At 35.9% G+C, this 26311-nt stretch overlaps 2 protein-coding genes across 4 annotated transcripts in view; one reads left to right on the top strand and one right to left on the bottom strand.

Annotated features, from left to right (window-relative positions):
• LOC137624311 (uncharacterized) overlaps nucleotides 1-25272 on the bottom strand; it is a 35774-nt gene extending 10502 nt beyond the window's left edge. The window contains exons 1-4 of one of the 3 annotated variants that reach the window (XM_068354971.1): nucleotides 25254-25272; nucleotides 17858-17937; nucleotides 14349-14431; nucleotides 6740-6799 (exon numbers count right to left, since the gene is read on the bottom strand). In XM_068354971.1, coding sequence (XP_068211072.1) covers nucleotides 6740-6799; nucleotides 14349-14431; nucleotides 17858-17934 — 220 coding nt within the window. In that variant the 5' untranslated portion in view covers nucleotides 17935-17937; nucleotides 25254-25272. The other 2 variants (XM_068354948.1, XM_068354960.1) reach the window with 2 other exon arrangements.
• LOC137616280 (sperm acrosomal protein FSA-ACR.1-like) lies at nucleotides 21982-22911 on the top strand. The gene is made up of 2 exons (XM_068345915.1): nucleotides 21982-22030; nucleotides 22499-22911. Exons 1-2 carry the CDS (start codon nucleotides 21982-21984, stop codon nucleotides 22909-22911), a joined length of 462 nt encoding a protein of 153 aa, XP_068202016.1.
• Nucleotides 25273-26311: the final 1039 nt, after the last annotated feature.

Here is a 26311-nt window from a genome sequence, read left to right on the forward strand (position 1 = left end):
GGGCACGTCAGGCAACCGACCCCTTAATTTAGGGATAACGGTGGGAAAGAAGATAAGGCGAAGTATGATATGGAGAGAAGAGGTTTGGTGGAAGAGGATATCTTTGATAGAAGGCATTGGAGAGGGCGCATCAGGCAACCGACTCCTTAATGTAAGGATAACTGGGTGAAAGAAGAAGAAAAACAAGTAATTTCTTATGTTGTTAGTTGGCAGCTTGATAAAGTATAGGAGTGGAGAATTCCACATTGCTTAATGTATGATTAACGATGGGAAAAATGAAGAACTGTAGAAAGTCTCGTGCTTGAGAGTAACTGAAAGTTGGAATTAACACACCAAAGATAAATATAAGTTGCGTTATCATCATCCTCTCCTCCTACGCCTATTGACGCAAAGGGCCTCGGTTAGATTTCACCAGTCGTCCCCATCTAGAGCTTTTAAATCAATATTTCTTTATTCATCATCTCCCACGTTACTTCATAGTCCTCAGCCATGTAGGCCTGGATCTTCCAACTTTTCTAGTGCCTTGTGGAACCCAGTTGAAAGTTTGGTGAACTAATATCTCTTGGGGAGTGCGAAGAGCATGCCCAAACCATCTCCATCTACCCCTCACCATTATCTCAGTAAGTGACTAATATTTCTTGGGAAGTGCGAAGAGCATGCCCAGACCATCTCCATCTACCCCTCACCATTATCTCAGTAAGTGACTATTATTTCTTGGGAAGTGCGAAGAGCATGCCCAAACCATCTCCATCTACCCCTCACCATTATGTCAGTAAGTGACTAATATTTCTTGGGAAGTGCGAAGAGCATGCCCAGACCATCTCCACCTACCCCTCGCCATGATCTCAATCACTTGCTTATAACTTAGCGGAAGAAAAATGGAAAAATCGAAGGCAATACAGATCCATAATAATTGTCTTCAGGGAGTACCTGACTTGCCCCCCCCCCCCACCCCCCCCCCCCACCCCCCAGCATCGATACAAGAGCAGCTCTTTCCAGCCCCCAACATCCAATAACTTGGACCCGCAAAGCCCCAACGTTCAAAGACATAATCTCGCCATGGGTTGCTGAGAGATTTATGGGGTTTGGGGGGAGGGGAGGGTGGGGGGAAGGGGGTGGATAAGTTGAAGATATGAGAGAAGAAAAGAAAGAGGGGGAATTAGCGAGCTTCAGAAGAACTGTTATTCATTCCTTTTGAATAGATTTTTGGCTGTTGGTTTTTGTGATTCGATGAAAAAAGGGTCAGTCAGTATTGGAGAAGTTACGGCCTATAGAAATATCTAATAATCTCTCCTTTATGATAAAGATATATATATATATATGTATATATATATATATATATATATATATATATATATATATATATATATATATATATATATGTGTGTGTGTGTGTGTGTGTGTGTGTGTGTGTGTGTGTGTGGACTGGCCTAGAAACAACATAAGAGGACGAAAGTGGAAAAGAACATACCTGAGGCCTTTGTTCTGCAGTGGACTACTAATGGCTGATATATATATATATATATATATATATATATATATATATATATATATATATATATATATATATATATATATTTATATATATGTGTGTGTGTGTGTGTATATATATATGTGTGTATATATATACACGTATATATACTGTATATATATATATGTATATGTAATATTTCTTTCCGTAATGATCCCCATCCCTCGGGGAAGGAGAGTGGGAGTACTCATACCATGGTAAGAGGGGGTGTGTGTGTTTACATATCTATCTGAATATTTAGCCGTCATTATTGACAGGTCGCGTACACTAATCCTCTAGTAAGATCCAGTTGTCTTGTTTCGTATCGGAAAATAATAAGTTTCAGGTAACTGTCACTACTCTGCCCATTGTATCGGCCTTTATAAGTATTGGGTTCTCTTGCTTGAGTGTACACAAAGACACACTGTTTGATCTCATTTCTCTTCCTCTTGTTTTTTTTTTTAATGTTGTTAATGCTCTTGAAATATTTTATTTTGATTGTTTATTATTTCTCTTGTAGTTTATTTATTTCCTTATTTCCTTTCCTCACTGGGCTATTTTTCACTGTAGGGGCCCTTGGGCTTAAAGCATCCTGCTTTTCCAACTAGGGTTGTAGCTTGGCTAGTAATAATATTGATATTGATAGTATTCCCTTCTGTTTATCCTTCGCCATTACTAAGTAGAAGGATGTTAATGGTGGTGGCCTGTTGGTAACGTCCTTGCCTGGCCATCGCCAGACCGGGGTTCGAGTCCCGCTCAAACCCGTTGGTTCCTTTGGTCGCTGCAACTTCACCATCCTGGTGAGATAAGGAGGGGGGGGAGGGGTTAGTGAGCCTATAGGTCTATCTGCTGAGTCATCATCGTCCATTGCCAGGCCCTCCTTGGTCCTAGCTTGGGTGGAGAGGGGGTCGTGGTGAAGTTGGGGGGTTTGGGTGAGCCTATAGGTCTATCTCCTGAGTCATCGTCGGCCATTGCCAGGCCCTCCTTGGTCCTAGCTTGGGTGGAGAGGGGTCTTGCTCGCAGATCATAATTTATAAGGTCATTCTCTAGAACATTGTCCTGCCTGATAAGGCAATGTCACTCTCCTTTAAATCCGCCATTCATGAGCGGCCTTTAAACCTTTTTTTTTGAACCTTTTAAAAAAATGTAAACAATGTCTTGGAAGCGTTAAGAACTCAAAGGTGCAGCATTCGATATAAACCACCTTTTCTCTCTCTCTCTCTCTCTCTCTCTCTCTCTCTCTCTCTCTCTGTCCTTAAAGCTGCTCTTCAATCTCTGCCCCTGAGTCCCCTTTCCTTCCCCTAGATGGAACAGTGTATGGAGATAATAGGGGGACAATCCCACAACGTGAATGGAACCTAATAAAACGAACAGAGACGTTATAAAGTCATTAGCTTTCCCCCCCAACCAGACTAACTGAGCGTTAAGTGTCCTAATTTAAGCCTCCGTTGAATATATGAGGCGTTTGGGGAATATACCTCCACGGGGGGATGGGAGGGGGGAGGTCTACTCCCCCTTTTTTTTTCATTTTGCTTCGCACCCTCTTCTCATTCATTTCGGTCTGCAGGGGAGACTTGCCGCCCCCGCTCCCTAAATATTTCGGTTTGGTTTTTAGGGGAGAAATTTTTCGCTTCATTTCGTAGCTTTTCGCTATGAATCGCGAATATCATCTTAAGGAGAGTGAATCCATAAGAACATCAATGCCAGAAAACAATGATTAACATCCCTGAGGTCTCTGGACGCACTAAAATTGAGCCAAATTGAGTGAGAAGAAACTATTTCTCGTTAAGAGCGAGCGAATCATTTAGGGACATATTAAAGAAACCCAGGAGACCTCTGGTGAGAAGGGATGGAACTAGGGGATCTTCTGGGGGCGATCGTGTATGATACGCGACTTGATCCCGCAAATGGTTTAAACACGGAATCAAATTGTTTTAACGGGCCATGATAGGAACCCTAATATTTACAAAGCCATATTTTTTCGGTTGGGGTCGGAGGGAGATTATTACGTCGCCCGGCGAAGGGTGGGGGGAAGAAGGGAGATGGATGATGATATAATTAAGAGAGGAGGTAAGAAACATACGAGATAAAACGTGGAATGGGATTAAGAGGAGAAGGGGATCAAATATATTAAAAATTTATTCATTACTTGTAGTTCATTTCCTTATCTCACACTGGGCTGTTAATCCATGTTGGAGCCCTTGGGCTTATAGTATCCTGCTTTTCCAACTAGGGCTGTAGCTTAGCTAGTTGTAATAGTGAATATTCATTACTTCTCTTGTACTTTATTCCTTTTCCTCACTGGGCTACTTTTCCATGTTGGAGCCCTTGGGCTTATAGCAATACGCTTTTCCAACTAGGGCTGTAGCTTAGCTAGTTGTAATAGTGAATATTCAATACTTCTCTTGTACTTTATTCCTTTTCCTCACTGGGCTATTTTTCCATGTTGGAGCCCTTGGGCTTACAGCATCACGCTTTTCCAACTAGGGTTGTGTAACTTAGCTAGTTGTATCAGTGTATGCGACCCGTCAAAAAGGACGTTTAAATATTTAGATAGATATGCACACACACACACACAAACTGAACCCTTCCCACCCCTCCTCCCCCCTTTCCTAACTGCTAATCACTGGTTCGGCAATTTATAGGAGTGTGTGGTTTCTGAGTGTACCTCATGGGGCATCCCTCTCACCGGGGTATGAGTACTCTTCCCTCTGGGGCATGAATATATATATATATATATATATATATATATATATATATATATATATATATATATATATATATATGTGTATATATATATATATATATATATGTGTGTATATATATGTATATACAGTATATGTATATATATATATGTATATATATATATGTATATATATATATATATATATATATATATATATATATATATATATATATATATATATATATATATAGTCAGACACTTGCTCTTTATTATACAGGGGAGATGTCTGTGTCTAAACAAAAAATAAATAAAACATTCACAGTAATGCGAAGTAAGGTGTTGTACCTTAGGAAGTATTGATAATAATAATAATCATAATAATAATAATAATAATAATAATAATAATAATAATAATAATAATAATAATAAGAATAATAATAATGATAATAATAATAATAATAATACTTAAGACAAGCACGAATGAAATGAAATATGTAACAAAAGAACATCAAATGCAAATTTTAAAAAAGGGGTCGGACGAAAATAGCACTCAACAAAAAACACATTTACATTTAAGATAAAGTATCGAGATAGTATGATTTACAACTTAGTAATCTATTTCACCATTAAAGTTGGCCATTATTCGCTCGTGCGTTCATTAAAAAATATATATGTAAGGGGGCGTTGATGCTGTGTCCTGACTTCCATTAAATCAAAGTTCTCTGAGGGAGGGAAATTTGCATATCAGATAAAAATGATAGAATGCATTTTTTAACTACGATACACAGTAGTAAACATTGATGGGAATATTTTTTTGTGATGCCCCCCCCCCCCCTCTCTCTCTCTCTCTCTCTCTCTCTCTCTCTCTCTCTCTCTCTCTCAGAGAATAAGTTGGACAAGTTTATAAAGATTCTAAACATTTAAACTAATTCGTTCTACTTAAGAGCATATGGAGTCTGCTGATGGACTAAAAAGTAATTGAGACATTCAAAAAGCCTCCTCTCTCTCTCTCTCTCTCTCTCTCTCTCTCTCTCTCTCTCTCTCTCTCTCTCTCTCTCACACACACACACAGAATAAGAAAGACGTTATAAAATCTCTGTAAATGTTTAAACCAATTTGCTCTACCCAAGAGCAAATGGAGTCTCCGCGGATGGACTAAAAAGTCTTTGAGACATCCAAAATCCTTGTAACTCTCTCTCTCTCTCTCTCTCTCTCTCTCTCTCTCTCTGTAACCAAGAGCAAAAAGAGTCTCCGCGGATGGACTAAAAAGTCTTTGAGACATCCAAAATCCTTGTAACTCTCTCTCTCTCTCTCTCTCTCTCTCTCTCTCTCTCTCTCTCTAACCAAGAGCAAAAGGAGTCTCCGCGGATGGACTAAAAAGTCTTTGAGACATCCAAAATCCTTGTAAAAGTTGGATGTTTCTTAATTTTTCGCCAGAAATCTATTTATTTCAAACTTGAAAAGAAAAAAGAAAAGAATTATTATTATTATTATTATTATTATCATTACTTGCTAAGCACAACCCTAGTTGGAAAAGCGGGATACTATAAGCCCAGGGGCTCCAACAGGGAAAATAGCTCATTGAGGAAAGGAAACAAGGTAAAATAAAACTTTAAGAAGAGTAACATTAAAATAACTATTTCCTATAAAAACTATAAAAACTTTAACCAAACAAGAGGAAGAGAAATAAGATAGAAGTGTGTGCTCAAGTGTACCCTCATGCAAGAGAACTCTAACCCAAGGCAGTGAAAGACCATGGTACAGAGGCTATGGCACTACCCAAGACTAGAGAACAATGGTTCGATTTTGGAGTGTCCTTCTCCTAGAAGAGCTGCTTACCACAGCTAAAGAGTCTCTTCTAACCTTACCAAGTGGAAATTATATATACATGTGTGCACATATAAAAAACAACAAAAACAAACAACAACAAATGCAGCCGTTTCTAGTCTTGGGTAGTGCCATAACCTCTGTACCATGGTCTTCCACTGTCTTGGATTAGAGTTCTCTTGCTTGGGGGTACACTCGGGCACACTATTCTATCTTATTTCTCTTCCTCTTGTTTTCTTATAGTTGTTTTATAGTTTATATAGGAAATATTTATTTTAATGTTACTATTCTTAAAATATTTTATTTTTCCTCCTTTCCTTTCCTCCCTGGGCTATTTTCCCATTTGGGGCCCCTGGGCTTATAGCATCTTGCTTTACCAACTAAGGTTGTAGCTTAACAAGTAATAATAATAATAATAATAATAATAATAATAATAATAATAATAATAGTGGTTATTCGAGCTATTGAGAAAAATATACTTCAAAATTAATGCTACTAAGGCAGCCATTGTTCTTAATCAAATAATAATTAATTGATCCAAGTTACTTAACTGCACTTACAAGTTAAGGATAACTGACCATCCAATATCTGCATTTATATAACTCCGTAGTTACCTTCCACCTAAGATAAAGTGGTTAAGAATAGCCACTATAGATAAGCAGATCATCTTAGAGATAAGAATACTGCATTGCATGACAGTTTAGATGAGTAGTTACCTTGATTTGTATTCCAGAGGCTGGAACAAAATCGGCCGGCCACATTGTCCGCATTGTAATCTGGAAGAAGAAGAAATCTTGAAATTCTTATCGGAAAGGTACCTTGGACGCTTTAAAGGCCACTCGTGAATGGCAGAGGCAAGGGACAATGATAGTGCCCTATTATTATTATTATTATTATTATTATTACTATTATTACTATCCAAGCTACAACCCTAGTTGGAAAAGCAAGATGCTATAAGCCCAGGGGCTCCAACAGGGAAAAATAGCCCAGTGGGGAAAGGAAATAAGGAAATAAATAAATGAAGAGAACAAATTAACAATAAATCATTCTAAAAACAGTAACAACATCCAAACAGACATGTCATATATAAACTAATAACAACATCAAAAACAAATATGTCATATATAAACTATAAAAGACTCATTATTATTATTATTATTATTATTATTATTATTATGATTACTTGCTAAGCTACAATCCTAATTGGAAAAACTGTATGCTATAAGCCCAGGGGCTCTAACATGGAAAATAGCTCAGTGAGGAAAGGAAACAAAGAAAAATTAAATATCTTAAGAAGAGCAACGAGATTAAAATAAATATATCCTATATAAACTATAAAAACATTAACAAAATAAGAGGAAGAGAAATAAGATAGAATAGTGTGCCCGAGTGTACCCTCAAGCAAAAGAACTCGAACCCAAGACAGTGGACGGCCATGGTACAGAGGCTATGGCACTATCCAAGATAAGAGAACAATGGTTTGATTTTGGAGTGTCCTTCTCCAAGAAGAGCTGCTTACCGTAGTTAAAGAGTCTCTTCTACCCTTACAAAGAGGAAAGTGGCCACTGGACAATGCCCTAAAGACTGACTATATATATGATCAGCGCCCAAGCCCCCCTCCCCACCCAAGCTATGACTAAGGAGGGCCAGGCATTGGCTGCTGATGACTCAGCAGATAGACCAATAAGCTCCCTCAAAACCCCCATCCTTAGCCCACAAGGATGGTGAGGTTGCAGCGACCAAAGAAACTAACGAGTTTGAGTGGGACTCGAACCCCAGTCTGGCATTTACCAGTCAGGGACGTTACCACATCGGCCACCACAATGAAGAGAGTTCTCTTGCTTGAGGGTACACTAGAGCACAATATTCTATCTTATTTCTCTTACCTTTGATTTTTTCCAAGTTTTTATAGTTTATATATGAAAGATTTATTTTAATGTTGTTACTATTTTTAAAATATTTTTAATTATTCATTACTTCTCACTTAGCTTATTTCATCGTCTCCTTTCCTCACTGGGATATTTTTCCCTGTTGCTTTTCCAAGTAGGGTTGCGGCTTAGCAAGTACAGTAATAATAATAATAATCTATGCAATCTATCCATTCCTCAGTGTAATATTTTTCCTCCTGGAGCCCCTGGGCTTAGAGCATCCTGGTTTATCAACTAGGGTTATAGCTTAGCAAGTAATAATAATAATAATAATAATAATAATAATAATAATTTGTCTCTATTGGTCTATTTCCGCAATCTATCCATTCCTCAGTGTAATATTTTTCCTCCTGGAGCCCCTGGGCTTATAGCATCCTGGTTTATCAACTAGGGTTATAGCTTAGCAATAATAATAATAATAATAATAATAATAATAATAATAATAATAATAATAATTTGTCTCTATTGGTCTATTTCCGTTTGCCTTTGATGTCCGAGCGTGCATGTTTGCATGTAGAAAAAAAAGATAAATGACTTTGTGTAACTATTGTACAGAGCAATTAGACCCCTGGTGTTTAAAACTCGAACCATATCCTGCTGCAGGTATCATTATAGAGTTAAATATATATATTTTTCAGGCAGAATTAATCACTCTTAAACACTGTATTCGCCTCGGGAGTCTGGTCATCTTTGCATCGCGAGATTAACGATGGCCATTGGCGTTAATTGCCTTGTTAAGCTGCTTGTTTGCTTAGCGGTGACGCGGGAAGGATGACTGCGACAAAGTTCTAGAAATGGTTTAACAGCTTCATCAGAGAATCGATTCCTGAAGGCTTTTTAATCACTGGAGCAATTACTGCGCTGATAATCGCTTTGCTCGTCCTGGGCCTTCTGCTTTGCAATGGCCTTTGATGTTGAATGTTTTAGTTTTAATGTTTTTATTTTTTTGTTGGGATAGTAACACGTGGCTAGGGACCAATTTGAAACAGCCAGTTAAATGTTTTGGTGATCATAGTTATCCTGTGGTCGGTAATTTCAAACTGGGTGAAATAATTAGTTTTTGTTTATATGTCGTTTTCGAAGACTGGTAGTGTTTTAAGATCTGGATACCATCTTGCAAAACAGTCGCTTTTATTTGGGCTTCTTAAGATTAATTTTGAACTTGTTTGATATTTGAATTTCTTCTATCCCACCATTATCCCTAAATTAAGGGGTCGGTTGCCTGATGCGGCATCTCCAGCGCCTTCTATCAAATGCATCCTCTTCCACCATACCTCTTCTCTCCATATCATCCTTCACCTTATCTTCTTTCCCACAGTTATCCCTACATTAAGGTGTCGGTTGCCTGATGCGGCCTCTCCAGCGCCTTCTATCAAAGGCATCCTCTTCCACCAAACCACTTCTCTTTATATCATTCAGGATGCCTGAAAACCTTAAATCAATCAATCTTTATATCATCCTTCACCTCATCTTCTTTCTCACCGTTATCTCTACATTAAGGGGTCGGTTGCCTGATGCGGCCTCTCCAGCGCCTTCTATCAAAGGCATCCTCTTCCACCAAACCTCTCCTCTCCATATCATCCTTCACCTTATCTCCTTTCCCACCGTCTTCTGGCAAAACGTCTTAATAAGTTTGCTGAAGATAATCATCTAATCCCTAGTTTGTAATTTGGTTTTCGTAAAGGCCTTGGAGCATGTGATACCCTTCTTACAATCTCCAATGCTGTACAGAAATCCCTTGATTGTGGTCAGGAAGTTCGTATGATTGGCCTTGATTTTAATACTGTCTTTGACCGTGTTAATCATGAGGCCCTTATTTTCAAACTCAAACAGTTGGGAGTGGGTGGGTCGTTTCTGAGCATTATTATTTATTTTTTAAGTAATAGATCTCAAAGAGTTGTTGATGGGCACCATAGTGAGTATAGGAATGTGATATCCGGTGTTCCACAGGGAAGGGTTCTTGGCCCATTACTTTCATACTATTTACACATGACATGTGGTTTGGCCTAGAAAACAAGCTTGTTGCATATGCAGATGATGCTACTCTCTTTGCATCAATTCCATCCCCTGAATGTAGATCTAGGGTTGGTGAATCCCTTAATAGAGATTTAGCTAAAATTAGTCCATCGTGCAAATTATGGGGTGTGTAGTTGAATCCTAACAAAACTCAAAGTATGATTGTAAGTAGGTCAAGGACGGTGGCTCCTCAACATCCGGATCTCAGTATTGATAATGTTTCTTTAAAATTGTATGACTCTTTTAAAATTTTAGGTGTGATTCCCGACAGCAAATTTACTTTTGAGAAACACATTAGGTCTGTGTCTTCTTCAATTGCACAAAAAATTGACTTATTGAGAAAGTCTTTTAAGATTTTCGGTGATCAATCTATTGTGAAGAAGTGTTTTAATTCTTTCATTCTACCTTGTTTTGAGTATTGTTCTCCTGTCTGGTGTTCACCTGCAGATTCTCATCTTAATTTGTTGGACAGAAACTTACGGTCTATTAAATTTCTTATTCCTGATCTAGATATTAATCTTTGGCACCGTCGTTCAATTAGTTCATTATGCATGTTGCATAAGATTTTTCATAACTCTGACCATCCTTTACATTCAGATCTCCCTGGACAACTCTATCCTGTTCGTAATACTAGGCATGCAGTTAATTCTAATATCCAGGCCTTCTCCATCATGAGGCTCAATACTACACAGTATTCTAGAAGTTTTATTCCAGCTATGACCAAGTTGTGGAATGATCTTCCTAATCGGGTAGTTGAATCAGTAGAACTTCAAAAGTTCAAAGTTGGAGCAAATGCTTTTATGTTGACCAGGCTGACAGGAGTCTTTTTCATGTTTATATATGACATATCTGTTTTTGACGTTGTTAATAGTTCATATTGGACATATCTGTTTTTGACGTTTTTACTGTTTTAGAATGATTTATTGTTAACTTGTTCTCATAATTTATTTATTTCCTTATTTCCTTTCCTCACTGGGCTATTTTTCCCTATTGGGCTTATAGCATCTTGATTTTCCAACTAGGGTTGTAGCTTGGCTAGTTATAATAATAATAATAATAATAATAATAATAATCCATACATTAAGGGGTCGGTTGCCTGATGCGCCCTCTCCAGCGCCTCCTATTAAAGGTATCCTCTTCCACCAAACCTCTTCTCTCCATATCATCCTTCACCTTATTTTGCCATCTAGTTCTCTAACGCCCTTTCAATCTTCCCCCCAAATTTGGGGAAATTAGAGCCAATGTTTAAGAGTATTTACTTCTGTATTAGGTATTTACTCCTTTTTGGATTGAAATTTGTCCATGGTTAGTTGATCTGAATTTCAAGATTGTCTTTTGTTCATCTAATGTACAGTTGGACACAGTAATTCATAGCACACCTCAATCTGAGGAATTGCACCCTGCCACACCCTTACTGCTCTGTTAGTAACCAAACAGATAGTGTAGGGAGAAATGGCATAGGAGGTGGACGGGGCTACAAACAGGGACTCTCTGTGTAGTAAGGGTATGACAGGGTACACTTTCTCAGAGAGAGGTGTGCCAGGAATTTCTGTGTTCAACTGTACAAGAACAGAATTGATTAAGAGAGAGAGAGAGAGAGAGGGAGAGAGAATTCTAAGCTTGGTGAAATACATAATAAACCGATCGATCCAAGAATCCTTCATATCTACAGACTATAGTCAATTCTTTTTAGTGAGGCAGATTTGCACCGACTCGCAAGGGTGCCCTTTTAGCTCGGAAAAGTTTCCTGATCGCTGATTGGTTGGACAAGGTAATTCTAACCAATCAGATAGCAAGAAATGTTTTCCGAGCTGAAAGGGCACCGCTGCAAGTCGTTGCAAATGCGCCTCATTAAAAAAAATTGAGTATAATTGTGGGAAGTGGCATTCTGCAATGTATACTCTTGCAGCTATGAAATGTGAATATGAGGATAAAGCTGAGTTTACAGTGTCGAACGGTTCGTCGAACTCGTTTGTCGAACCTGCTTGCCAAACGAAGAGGTCGAGTCAGTCACAAAAGCGTAAGGTTTGTGGACAACGAAGCTCCGCCCACAAAAGTCAAGCGAGAACAGACTTTCTTCGAACCGTTTGACAATAACCAAGTACCCCGTTCAAACGTTCGAACATCACTTCAAACCATTGCCTGTCGAACCGCGTTCGACGAACCGTTCGATCGCGTAAACTCGCCTTAGGACTCGCTCCACACGACCGGATTAATAACGCGAGAATTAGAAATCAGTTCAGTTTAATATCTTTAAAGTGCTGGCCAATGTGGTAACGTCCTTGCCTGGCGATCGCCAGACTGGGGTTCGAGTCCCGCTCAAACTCGTTAGTTCCTTTGGCCGCTGCAACCTCACCATCCTTGTGAGCTATGGATACGGGTTTTGGGGGAGCGTACATATCTATCTGCTGAGTCATCAGCAGCCATCGCCTGGCCCTTCTTGATCCTAGCTTGGATGGAGAGGGGCTTGGACGCCGATCGCATGTATATATGGTCATTCTCTAGGGCATTATCCTGCTTGATAGGACAAATGTCCCTGTCCCTAACCTCAGTCATTCATGAGTGGCCTTTAAAACCTTTAAACATTATTAATTATATCAATTGAAATACGGCAAATTTTTCAAGAAATGTACACAAGTTTTGTGCTCAAGTGAAACTTCTGATATTCTAATGTGTACCATCAAGAATCCCTCACCCTCGAGATACCATTTAACAGAGAAAAAGGTGATGATATACCCAACTTCGTTCGCCTCCACAAAGGCGATAATTACACCCTGTGCCAAAGGCATGACCGACCTTCTGGCTGGTCACGCTATCCTGACACGAAAGCAATTAGCTCTTTTTACAAGGTGAGTTACCCTTTTTATAATTATATAATAAAAATATAAAAAGAAACACAACAAAATCTTTAAAGACAGTAATTAGTCCATTGTTCAAACAGGTCACCATTGGTTTTAAGATTTTATGACTTTTGAAGGCAGTGACCCCCAAAAGCTAGAGGCGTGTATTTACAAGTTTATATGCTATTCTGTGCAAACTACCGTTAACTTTTGCTAATTTTCACAAAGGGGGTCTTTCTCCCCCTTGCGAGAGATGTCAGCTCTTTGGTTCCTCTTGCACGGAAAGGAGCGTGTTTGAGTGTGCCAAGTAAATGGACTAAATTAGAGTGTCTTCAAAAGTGTTTATGGCACAGACATTACGGCTGAAGACTAATTGTTCTCCGAAATAGACTCTGAGCCAAGGCGAAGACGACAAAGCTCTCTCTCTCTCTCTCTCTCTCTCTCTCTCTCTCTCTCTCTCTCTCTCTCTCTCTCTCTCTCTCTCTCTCTCTCTCTCTCAGTGTATATTCAATGCAGCCATTTCTAGTCCATTGCTGGACAAACGCCTCAGATATGCCCAAAGTCATGTCTGGGGTTTGACTACTTACATCACCACGCTAGCCACTGCGGATTGGTGATGGTGGGAGACTTTAGTCTGATCGCCCACAGCTAACTAAACCTAGTCTGGATGGCCCTGACTAGTACAGCTTTGCTTATCATGGCAAAGGTATCTCCTCACTCATACAACTGTACGCTTTTTCTCATCTGGTGCTCAGACAGTACTTCGGAAGGGAAATGCTGACCTCTTGTTCCATGGATTATTATTATTATTATTATTATTATTATTATTATTATTATTATTATTATTAAAGTTACAACCCTAATTAGAAAAGCACAATACTATAAGCCAACGGCATCCAATTATCAAATTATATATATATATATATATATATATATATATATATATATATATATATATATATATATATAATTATATATATATATATATATATATATATATATATATATATATATATATATATATACACATACATTCATATATATATACATATATATATATATATATATATATATATATATATATATATATATTTATATATATATGAATATATTTATATATATTTATATTTTTATATATATGTAAATATTTATATATATGTAAATATATAGATATATATACATATATATATATATATATATATATATATATATATATATATATATATATATATATATATGTATATATAGATATATATATATATATGTATATATATATATATATATATATATATATATATATATATATATATATATATATATATATATGAAATTATAAGCTCTTTCCATTTATTAGGATGAGATCAGAAAAGTCCAGTCTTCTAGTTTCCCCTGAAATTTTATATGAGTAAGTCCTGAACATCATAGACAAACTATGATCTATTTCGTTGTAAGGTTCCCATACTTAATTACCTGCAATTTGCCTTACGAGTCGTAGTATACTTAAATGTGTTATTGTATGCAATTGCAAGAAATCTACTCACCATGGTGTGACTGTGGAAAAGTTCCACCGCCAGGCGTTGGAATCTGCTCTCTCAAGATATGTCGTTGTCGATCGCTGCCTAATCTGGAAAAGATGTGTTTGGTTACGGCTTTATCATTTGCGTAAAATGCGTAGATAAAAGACTATAGTCAATTCTTTTAAGTGAGGCAGGTTGGCACAGACTCGCAGGGGTGCCCTTTTAGCTCGATAAAGTTTCCTGATCGCTGATTGGTTGGAAAAGAATAATTCTAACCAATCAGATAGCAGGAAACTTTTCCGAGCTAAAAGGGCACCTCTGCGAGTCAGTGCCTCATTAAAGCAAATTGAGTATAGTAAGTTTTAGTTTATGATTTTGATTTTGGAGAGTGGTTTAACTTTATAATTCTTCTAAAGTGTTTTATATATCCAAATGCTGCAAAAGTTTTATTCCATATGGGAAAATGAAAGGCTATTAAACTTTGGTTTATGATTTTGATTTTGAAGAGTGAATTTTTACTCCAAATTATTCTTTTAACCCTTTTACCCCCAGGCTATTTGGAACTTTCCAACCCTTAACCCCCAGGGGTTATTTTTTTTATTTCAAGCACATTTTGCATTATATATATATATCTTTTGAATTGCTCTAATAGCCTTAATTTTCGTCATAGAGAGGTCAGGGTGGTCTCATTCTATTGGAAAATGCTTGAAGTTTCTCAAAAAATTATCAAAAATATGCAAAAGAAAATGCAAATAGCAGTTTTTTACAAGGACGTACCCATACGTCCGTGGAGGTAATGGGATATTTTATATATGCAAATGCTACAGAAGTTTATTTTGTTCCATATGCGCTAATAAAAGACTAGTAAAGTTTAGTTTTTTTTTTCGTGTAGAATAACTTATATGAATTATTCACGATCCCAATTGGTTTTGGAGACATTAAATCTAAATGACTAGTAAAATTTTGGTTTATAATTTTGATTTTGGAGAATGGTTTGTTTAGCCTAATCATTCTGATGTAAATCATTCTTCTCAGGAATTGTATATATCCTAATGCTACACAAGTTTATTTTATTTCATATAGGGAAATAAAAGAGCAAAATTTTGGTTTATAATTTTGGTTTTGGAGAAGGGTTTGTTAAGCCTATTCATTCTGATTTCAATCATTCTTCTCAAGCATTTTATGCACGCAAATGCTAGAGAACTATTTTATTCAATAGATGATTTTCATTTTCCTATATTTATTATTATTTTAAGATAAATAGCCAATGTCCCTATATTTTGTCAAAAACAAGAAATAGTACATAAGATTGGTTTGTTAAGCATAAAAATTCTGATTAAACCATCCTTCTAAAATAACTAATTATTCCAGTGCCGAAATTGTGGAATGATCTTCCTAATCGGGTAGTTGAATCGGTAGAACTTAAAAAGTTCAAAGTTGGAGAAAATGTTTTTATGTTGACCAGGCTGACATGAGTCTTCTTATAGTTTATATATGACATATCTGTTTTTTACTTTGTTAATAGTTTATATAGGACATATCTGTTTTGACGCTGTTACTGTTCTTAGAATGATATATTGTTAATTTATTCTCATCATTTATTTACTTCCTTATTTCCTTTCCTCACTGGGCTATTTTTCCCTGCTGGAGCCCTTGGGTTTATAGCATCTTGCTTTTCCAACTAGGGTTATAGCTTGGCTAATAATAATAATAATAATAATAATAATAATAATAATAATTGGACGAATTCCTATATAGAGGGGCAAACATAGCCACTCCCTGAGTAACTTAGATATAAAACTATACCTGATGTTTCTTCTGTTCTTTAACTATTTTAATTCCAAGTTTGCAGGAATACCTATTCAATTAATTACTTCTTAACCCTTTCACTGCAGGCAGTTAATTCTAATAGCCAGGCCTTCTCCATCATGAGGCTCAATACTACACAGTATTCTAGAAGTTATATTCCAGCTGATACCAAGTTGTGGAATGATCTTCCTAATCGGGTAGTTGAATCAGTAGAACTTAAAAAGTTCAAAGTTGGAGCAAATGTCTTTATGTTGACCAGGCTGACATGAGTCTTTTTATAGTTTATGTATGACATATCTGTGTTTGACGTTGTTAATAGTTTATATAAGACATATCTATTTTGACGTTGTTAATTTGGTCCCATCATTTATTTATTTCCTTATTTTCTTTCCTCACTGGGCTATTTTTCCCTATTGGAGCCCTTGGGCTTATAGCGTCTTGCTTTTCCAAATAGGGTTGTAGCTTGGCTAGTAATAATAATAATAATAATAATATTGGTGACTTAATCAAAATTGGAAAATGGAAAGCATTTTTTTTTTTAAATCACCCATAGCATAAGTTTATGTTTATTGGAAAGGTCTTGTAAAGAGCTTTGCAATGATGAATATCAATAAGCTGGATTTTTGTAGTCTTGAAAAAAAAAATTCCACATCATAAGTTTTACTGAATTCAACACTTGACACTGAAAGGGTTAAGTAAACTTAAATAAGTCAAAATACCTGAATTTTTTTGGCATTATTTTACTTAAGCAAATGAAGAAAAAAATAATAATAAAATTATAATAAGCTGGATTTATGTGATCTTGAAAAAAAAAAACAATTCCACATCATAAGTTTTACTGAATCCAACACTGACACTGAAAGGGTTAAGTAAACTTAAATAAGTCAAAATACCTGAAGTTCCTTCTGGCATTATTTTACTTAATTAAAAAAAAAATATATAATATGCTGAATTTGTTTAGTTTTAAAAAAAATTTCTACATCATAAGTTTTGCTGAATTCAACACTTGACACTGAAAGGGTTAAGTAAACTTAAATAAGTCAAAATACCTGAAGTGCCTTCTGGCATTATTTTACTTAATTAAAAAAAAAATATATAATATGCTGAATTTGTTTAGTCTTAAAAAAAATTTCTACATCATAAGTTTTGCTAAATTCAACACTTGACACTGAAAGGGTTAAGTAAACTTAAATAATTCACCATACCTGAAGTTCCTTCTGGCATTATTTTACTTAATTAAAAAAAAAAATATAATATGCTGAATTTGTTTAGTCTTAAAAAAAATTTCTACATCATAAGTTTTGCTAAATTCAACACTTGACACTGAATGGGTTAAGTAAACTTAAATAATTCACCATACCTGAAGTTCCTTCTGGCATTATTTTACTTAATTAAAAAAAAAAATATAATATGCTGAATTTGTTTAGTCTTAAAAAAAATTTCTACATCATAAGTTTTGCTAAATTCAACACTTGACACTGAATGGGTTAAGTAAACTTAAATAATTCACCATACCTGAAGTTCCTTCTGGCATTATTTTACTTAATTAAAAAAAAAATATAATATGCTGAATTTGTTTAGTCTTAAAAAAAATTTCTACATCATAAGTTTTGCTAAATTCAACACTTGACACTGAAAGGGTTAAGTAAACTTAAATAATTCACCATACCTGAAGTTCTTTCTGCAATTATTTTACTGAAGTAAATAAGATAAAAATGGCTTACCTGTAGTCTTCTGGTATTGAATGTGACCAAACTTCTTGTTCCTCTGGACAAGGGGAGGCAGCCCCTGGGTAAAACATCTCCTGTGAAGTAAATTAATATTAATGATTAACTACAATACTGACAAAGTAAATTGATAATATTAATTATAAATTACGATACTGACAAAGTATATTGATAATATTAATAATGAATTACGATACTGACAAATTAAATTGATAATATTAATTATAATTTACGATACTGACAAAATAAATTGATAATATTAATTATAAATTACGATATTGACAAAGTAAATTGATATTAATTATAAATTACAATACTGACAAAGTAAATTGATAATATTAATTATATATTACGATACTGACAAAGTAAATTGATAATATTAAGGATTAATTACAATACTGACAAAGTAAATTGATAATATTAATTATAAATTACGATACTGACAAAGTAAATTGATAATATTAATTATTAATTACGATACGGACAAAGTAAATTGATAATATTAATTATAAATTACGATACTGACAAAGTAAATTGATAATATTATTTATAAATCATCATACTGGCAAGAAGATTAAAAGATTATGCTTTTTATAATTGCCATAAGAATTATATTAATAAGTTTTTATAGTTTATAAATGAAATTACAATATTAATGTTATTGTTCTTATTTTTTTCAAAATGTTCATTACGTTTCTTCTAAATTATTTCTTTATTTCCTTTCCTCTCTGGGCTATATTTCACTGTTGGAGCCCTTGGGTTTATAGCATCCTGCTTTTCCAACTAGGGTTGTAGCTTAGCTTGTAATAATAATAATAATAATAATAATAATAATAATAATAATAATAATAGTGTCATGGTCTTGCATTGTCTTGAGTTTGAGTTCTCTTCCTTGAGGGTACACGTAGCCACACTATTCTACCTGTTTCCTTATTTCCTTTCCTCACTGGGCTATTTTTCCCTCTTGGAGCCCTTGGGCTTATAGCATCCTGCTTTTCCAACTAGGGTTGTAGATGAGCTTATAATAATAATAATAATAATAATAATAATAATAATAATAATAATAATAATAATAATAAAGATAATGATAATGATAATAATAATAATAATAATAATAATAATAATAATAATAAACATATTGTTATTATTATTATATAACAACAACAACAACAACAACAACAACAACAACAATAATAATAATAATAATAATAATAATAACAGCTAATATGCTCAAACACATTAAAAACAATCTCTCTCTCTCTCTCTCTCTCTCTCTCTCTCTCTCTCTCTCTCTCTCTCTCTCTCTCTCTCTCTATTATATAATAACAACCGACATGATCGAATCAACTATGATATATAACTTGCCTTGATTAATGAAGAATATCAAAAGAAGTCAATCTTATCTACGCAATTAGTCCTGTAAGAAAGATACGCCTTGTCAGTAAATATACGCTTGAACGCGTATGAAAGTACCACGTGTATTAGGAAATATACGCAGGGCATAGAAGTTATTTATGTTGAATTTTATTGAAATTTTGATGTTGTTATTTAATGAAAGAGCAAAAAGACTTGAAGATTTTAAATGTTTGTTGATGACTACTAAAGATGAAGTAAGTTTTTTTTTTTTTTAAATCAAGTGGATAAGAGAATGTTCTAAAAATAGAATTTTGGGAACCAGATTTGAATCTACTGTTTTATTATTATTATTATTATTATTATTATTATTATTATTATTATTATTATTATTAGCCAAGCTACAACCCTAGTTGGAAAAGCAAGATGCTATAAGCCCAAGGGCTCCAATAGGGAAAAATAGCCCAGTGAGGAAAGGAAATAAGGAAATAAATAAATGATGAGAATAAATTAACAATATATCATTCTATAAACAGTAACAACGTCAAAATAGATATGTCCTATATAAACTATTAACAATAGTATTGTATTTATAATACAATACTTTATATAGACGTAAGTAATTATAAAATACAAGTGTACACGATCCGTCAAAAAATACGTCTGCTTAGATATGCACAAACACAGATTCAACCCTTCCCATCCCCTCACTCTTTCGTAACTACAACATGGAAGTTTCAGTAATTTGTGGGAGATTGTGAATTCCGAGTGTATCTCTCTGGGTAACCCCCCTCTCACCAAGGTATCACTACTTCCTCTCTCCCTGCCGCTGAGTGGGACAGGAAAGACATATATATATATATATATATATATATATATATATATATATATATATATATATATATATATATATATATACATATATATTTATATATATATATATACATATATATGTATATTTACATATGTATATATATGTATATGTATATATATACATATGTATATATATATTTATATATATATATATATATATATATATATATATATATATATATATATATATATATATCCAAAAACATTACTCTTTATTAGAGTGGAGAATTGTAGTTTTATATATATGATATATATATATATATATATATATATATATATATATATATATGTGTGTGTGTGTATATATATATACATACATATATATATATATATATATATATATATATATATATATATATGTGTGTGTGTGTGTGTATATATATACATACATATATATATATATATATATATATATATATATATATATATATATATATATATATATATATATATATAATCTATGTATGTATATATACATACATACATATATATATACTGTGTATATATATATATATATATATATATATATATATATATATATATATATATATATATATGTATATATATATATATACATACATATATATAATATAATATATAAAACAAGAATTTTGGAATAACGCAACAGGAAATACTAATGTCTTTTATCTTATTTTTTTTTTTTTTTTTTTTTTTTTTTACATTATTTTGATGTATTGTTTTGGTGGTTGTTATCTTGAGAGTAAGTCAATTTAATCCCCAACCTTCTACATATCCTCTTCCCCTAATCCCCAGTAAGCCTGGGGTTATTTTTGCGGACATTTGATTTCGCATCTTAACCCTTTCAGTGCCAGCGGTCAATTCAACAAACCTTCTGATGTAGCAAAATATTTCAAAATCCTACAAATTCTATAGTTCAATTCTTTTAGCGATGCATATTTGCACCGACTCGCAGCGGTGCCCTTTTAGCTCGGAAAAGTTTCCGGATCGCTGATTGGTTGGACTAGATAATTCTCACGAATCAGAGATCAGGAAACTTTTCCGAGCTAAAAGGGCACCGCCGCGAGACGGTGCAAATATGCATCGCTAAAAGAAATAGACTATAGTTAGTTGATATATAATGGAAAGTTCTCGTCAAGACCTCTTCATTGAATACCAAGTTTTTATAGTTTTGCTGATTTTAAAAGAAGTTACCTCTTTCCCAAATTTGTCAAAGTTATGTAGGTAATCGACTTATAGGTTTGCTTAAAGCAAAAGGCTGTTACAGACTAACACACACACAAACGAAGCCACTCCAACACCTTCTAAAAACATAACACGTACCGAACTGTCGACCTAACCGCGCCAGGACTCCTCTCTGCTGGGAGGAAGGACGCCTTTGAATGGTACAACACAGGAACATACGCTACCGGGGTCTAAGCGATGTCAGGCAGGGCAGCCGGTCTGGACTACGGTCTACCCGGCGCCAGGACTCCTCTCTGCTGGGAGGAAGGACGGCGTTGACTGGTGCAACACAGGAACATACGTGACCGGGGTCTGAGCGATGTCAGGCAGGGCAGCCGGTCTGGACTACGGTCTACCCGGCGCCAGGACTCCTCTCTGCTGGGAGGAAGGACGCCTTTGAATGGTACAACACAGGAACATACGCTACCGGGGTCTAAGCGATGTCAGGCAGGGCAGCCGGTCTGGACTACGGTCTACCCGGCGCCAGGACTCCTCTCTGCTGGGAGGAAGGACGGCGTTGACTGGTGCAACACAGGAACATAAGCGACCGGGGTCTGAGCGATGTCAGGCAGGGCAGCCGGTTTGGACTACGGTCTACCCCAAAGCCAAAGCAAAGTCCAAAAACAATGCAACTGTGCTTACCCCTTACAAATGGGAAACAAGCGCGTCAGTAGAAGATTCCTAAGTTACTAATGGCAGTGAAAGTGTTAAAGACCTGTACAGAAGGCAAAGAGAGTTGGGGTACAGAACGGATAATCTTATTTACCTGACATACAGGCTTATGAGTTATAGAATGTTTCATTCCTTTTGAATAGTTAAGTGGTCAAATTTCGGCTCTTGAAGCTCTTTGAAGTATTTCATATCATTTTCCAATAAAAAAGTGATGAAAGGGAAGATGATTGTTCTGGGTTAAAAAGAGACAAGAAAAATTCATGATAAAATTTCCCTAAACGAATTTTGATTTCTTAATGATATTTGGCATTTTAAGATTTTGAGTTTGCAATAATTGTCTCATGTTCATGAATTAAGTTGCTGGAGAAAGTGACGTCTTGTAGAAAGGTAGTTGGGAAATTGAGGTGTTGTAGAAAGGCAGAGGAGAAAGCAACGTCATGTAAAAAGGCTGTGGAGAAAATGACATCTTGTAGAAAGGCAGTGGAGAAAGTTACGTCTTGTTAACAGGTAATGGAGACAATTACGTCTTGTTGTAAGGCAGTGGTGAAAGTTATGTCTTGAAGAAAGTCAGTGGAGAAAGTGATGTCTTGAAGAAAGGCAGTGGAGAAAGTAACGTCTTGAAGAAAGCCAGTGGAGAATGTTACGTCTTGCAGAAAGGCAGTGGAGAATGTGATATCATGCAGAAAGGCAGTGGAGAAAGTTACTTCTCAAAGAAAGGCAGTGGCAAAAGCGATATCATGAAGAAAGGGAGTGGAGAATGTGACGTCTTGCAGAAAGGGTGTGGAGAAAGTTACTTCTTGAAGAAAGGCTGTGGGAAATGTGATGTTGTGAAGAAAGGGAGTGGAGAATGTGACATATTGCAGAAAGGCAGTGGAGAAAGTTACTTCTTGAAGAAAGGCAGTGGCAAAAGCGATGTCGTGAAGAAAGGGAGTGGAGAATGTGACGTCTAGCAGAAAGGCAGTGGAGAAAGTTACTTCTTGAGGAAAGGCAGTGGGAAATGTGATGTCATGTAGAAAAGCTGCAGAGAATGCGATGTCTTGTAGAAAGGCAGTTGAGAATGTGACGTCTTGAAGAATGGCAGTGAAGAAAGTGACGTTTTGAAGAAAGGCAGTGGAGAATGTGATGTCTTGAAGAAAGGCAGTGGAGAAAGCAACGTCTTGCATAAAGGCCGTGGAGAAAGTTACTTCTTGAAGAAAGGCAGTGGCAAAAGCGATGTCGTGAAGAAAGGGAGTGGAGAATGTGACGTCTTGCTGAAAGGCAGTGGAGAAAGTTACTTCTTGAAGAAAGGCAGTGGGAAATGTGATGTCTTGTAGAAAAGCAGGTAGAGAAAGCGACGTCTTGTAGAAAGGCAGTAAAGACAGTGATGCCTTGTAAAAACGCAGTGTATAAAGCTATGTCTTGTAGAAAGGCAGTGGAGAAAGTGGTGTCTTGTAGAAAAGCAGTGGTGGTGGCCTATTAGAATAGTCCCTGCTTGGTGATCCACCTGACTGGCGTTCGCATCCCGCTCGAGCCCTCTAGATTCTTTTAGTATCGTCAACCTCACCATCCTTGTGAGCAAAGGATGATGGTTTTGGAGGAGCCATCAGCAGCCATTGCCGGGCCCTCCATGGTTCAAGCTTGGGTGGCTAGGGAGACTTGTGTACTGATTATATGTATATATGACCAGTCTCTAGGACTTTTTCACTGTCCTTTGTCCCTGCCATTTGAACTTACAGTACAGAAAACTGTTAATTAGAAGAGTTTAAGATTTTCTAATCATGGAAGACTCCATCGAATCCCTGATCAAAATGTTAGCCTTCGTTTGAGAACAAAGAACGAATTTAATGAGAAATGTGGTATTATGTATTACAACGATTTGTTCCCATCAGCTTTTTAATTTGGAAAATCAATAAATTTTAGTTTTGGTTAAAATTAACTTGAATTCATTGCTAAAAAGAACATGTATATTCTTCAAGTCCCCTTTCTGAGTGAGGAGACCTTAACGTGGTGAAAGGGTATGTGTATCGCCATGATCAACAAAGCTGTACCAGTCAGGGCCACTCATACTAGGCTGGTTTGCTATGAGCGATCAGACTAGCGTCTCACCATCACCAATCAGCAGTGGCCAGCGTGATGATGAAAATGGCCAAACCCCAGACATTGCTAAGGACATGTCTGAGGCCCGTGGCCTGCAGTGGACTAGACATGGCTGCATTTGTTGTTTGTAAATAAGTGTTTATAGGTAATGTAGGAACAGTGGGGATATTTTCTTTCCATTTTTAGCATCATCATTAGATTTTTACGATACTTCAACATTATTATCAAGAAACACCATTTATGAATTTACAATGCCTCTATTACAGTATGTAAACGATTGTTTTTTATCATTGCAACAAAATTAACACTTCTTTCATCATCAAAAATTTTCTTGTTGTGGTGGCCTATGTGGTAACGTCCTTGACTGGTGAACGCCAGACTGGGATTCGAGAGTCCTGCTCAAACTAGTTAGTTTCTTTGGTCGCTGCAACCTCACAATCCTTGTGAGCTAAGGATGTGGGTTTTGGGGAGCCTATAGGACTATGCTGAGTCATCATCAGCCATTGCCTGGCCCTCCTTGGTCCTAGCTTGGATGGAGAAGGGACATTGGCGCTGATCATATGTAGATAGTCAATCTGTAGGGCATTATCCTGCTCGATAGGGCAATGTCACTGTCCCTTGCTTGGTCGCTGCAACCTTACCATCCATGTGACCTAAGGATGGGGTGTTTGGGGGAGCCTATAGGTCTATCTGCTGAGTCAACAGCAGCCATTGCCTGGCCCTCCTTGGTCCTAGCTTGGATGCAGAAGGGACATTGGCTCTGATCATATGTATATAGAGTCAGTCTGTAGGGCATTGTCCTGCTCGATAGGGCAATGTCACTATCCCTCGTCTCTGCCATTCATGAGCGGCCTTTAAAACTTTCAAAAGACTGCGAGTGTTGTGAACATCCAAATCGGTTCACTATAACCATTAAAGCAATTTTTCAAAGCTAGCAACTTACTCACTTTAACTCTGGGCGATGATTAAAAAGAGCAATGTATCCAAATATATATACTCTTGTTATTTTAGTTTTTATGTTTTAACACCAGAAAAAGCAGAAAAAAAAGCAATTTTCTAAGCTAACAACTTACTCACTTTAACTCTCGGCGATGAATAAAAAGAACAACGTATCCAGATATATATATTCTTGTTATTTTAGTTTTTTATGTATATAGCACCAGAAAAAGTAAAAAAAATCGAAACGCGTCTTGCCGGTCACCTAGATGACACTCACTACGGTATATCCGTTGATGCCTCTCTAGTTGGTCTCCGATGATAACGTTCAATGCTTCTTACCTCTTATCGGGAACTACGTCCGAAGAAGACGAATTGCGGTTTTTTTTTTGAGGCGTGGGGGGTTGGGGGGGGGCGCGTTTTGGGCTTGGGATTAAGGGGGGAGGAGGGTTATCACTCGTTTGTGGAGAGAAAGACATTGTAGATGCAGTTGCTAGTACGTCCGTATCTTTATTCATCGTATTTTACATTTTTGTTTATTTGTATCGGAAAAAATCAACATCATCATCATCATCATCATCACCTCCTATGCCTATTAACGCAAAGGGAAAATATAAAATGTCATTATTATCGTTATTACTATCTAATAGCCCAGAGAGGAAAGGAAATAAGGAAACATTATTATTATTATTATTATTATTATTATTAGATAATCTACAACCCTAGTTGGAAAAGCAGGATGCTATAAACCCAAAGGCCCCAACGGAAAAAATAGCCCAGCGAGGAAAGGAAATAAGAAAATAAATAAACAAAGAGGGGTATTGGGCAATTGAAATAGCATATTTTAAGAACAGTAACAACATTAAAATAGATCTAGCATACATAAACTATGAAAAAGACCCTTCTGTCAACATTCATTATTCGCTGCTAGGTTGAACTTTTGAAGTTCTACTGATTCAACCATGCGATAAGGAAGATCATTCCACAACTTGGTTCAGAGTTGAAGCAAATATTTTTATATTGACCAGGCTGACATGAGTCTTTTTATAGTTTATATATGACATACCTGTTTTCGACGTTGTTAATAGTTTATATAGGACACATCTGTTTTGACGTTGTTACTGTTTTTAGAATGATATATTGTTAATTTATTCTCATCATTTATTTATTTCCTTATTTACTTTCCTCACTGGGCTATTTTTCCCTGTTGGAGCCCTTGGGCTTATAGCATCTTGCTTTTCCAACTAGGGTTGTAGCTTGGCTAGTAATAATAATAATAATAATTGGTCACAGCTGGAATAAAACTTCCAGAATACTGTGTAGTTTTGAGTATTATGA

Source organism: Palaemon carinicauda, chromosome 2 (assembly GCF_036898095.1).
Source record: "Palaemon carinicauda isolate YSFRI2023 chromosome 2, ASM3689809v2, whole genome shotgun sequence".
NCBI classification, from domain to species: domain Eukaryota; kingdom Metazoa; phylum Arthropoda; class Malacostraca; order Decapoda; family Palaemonidae; genus Palaemon; species Palaemon carinicauda.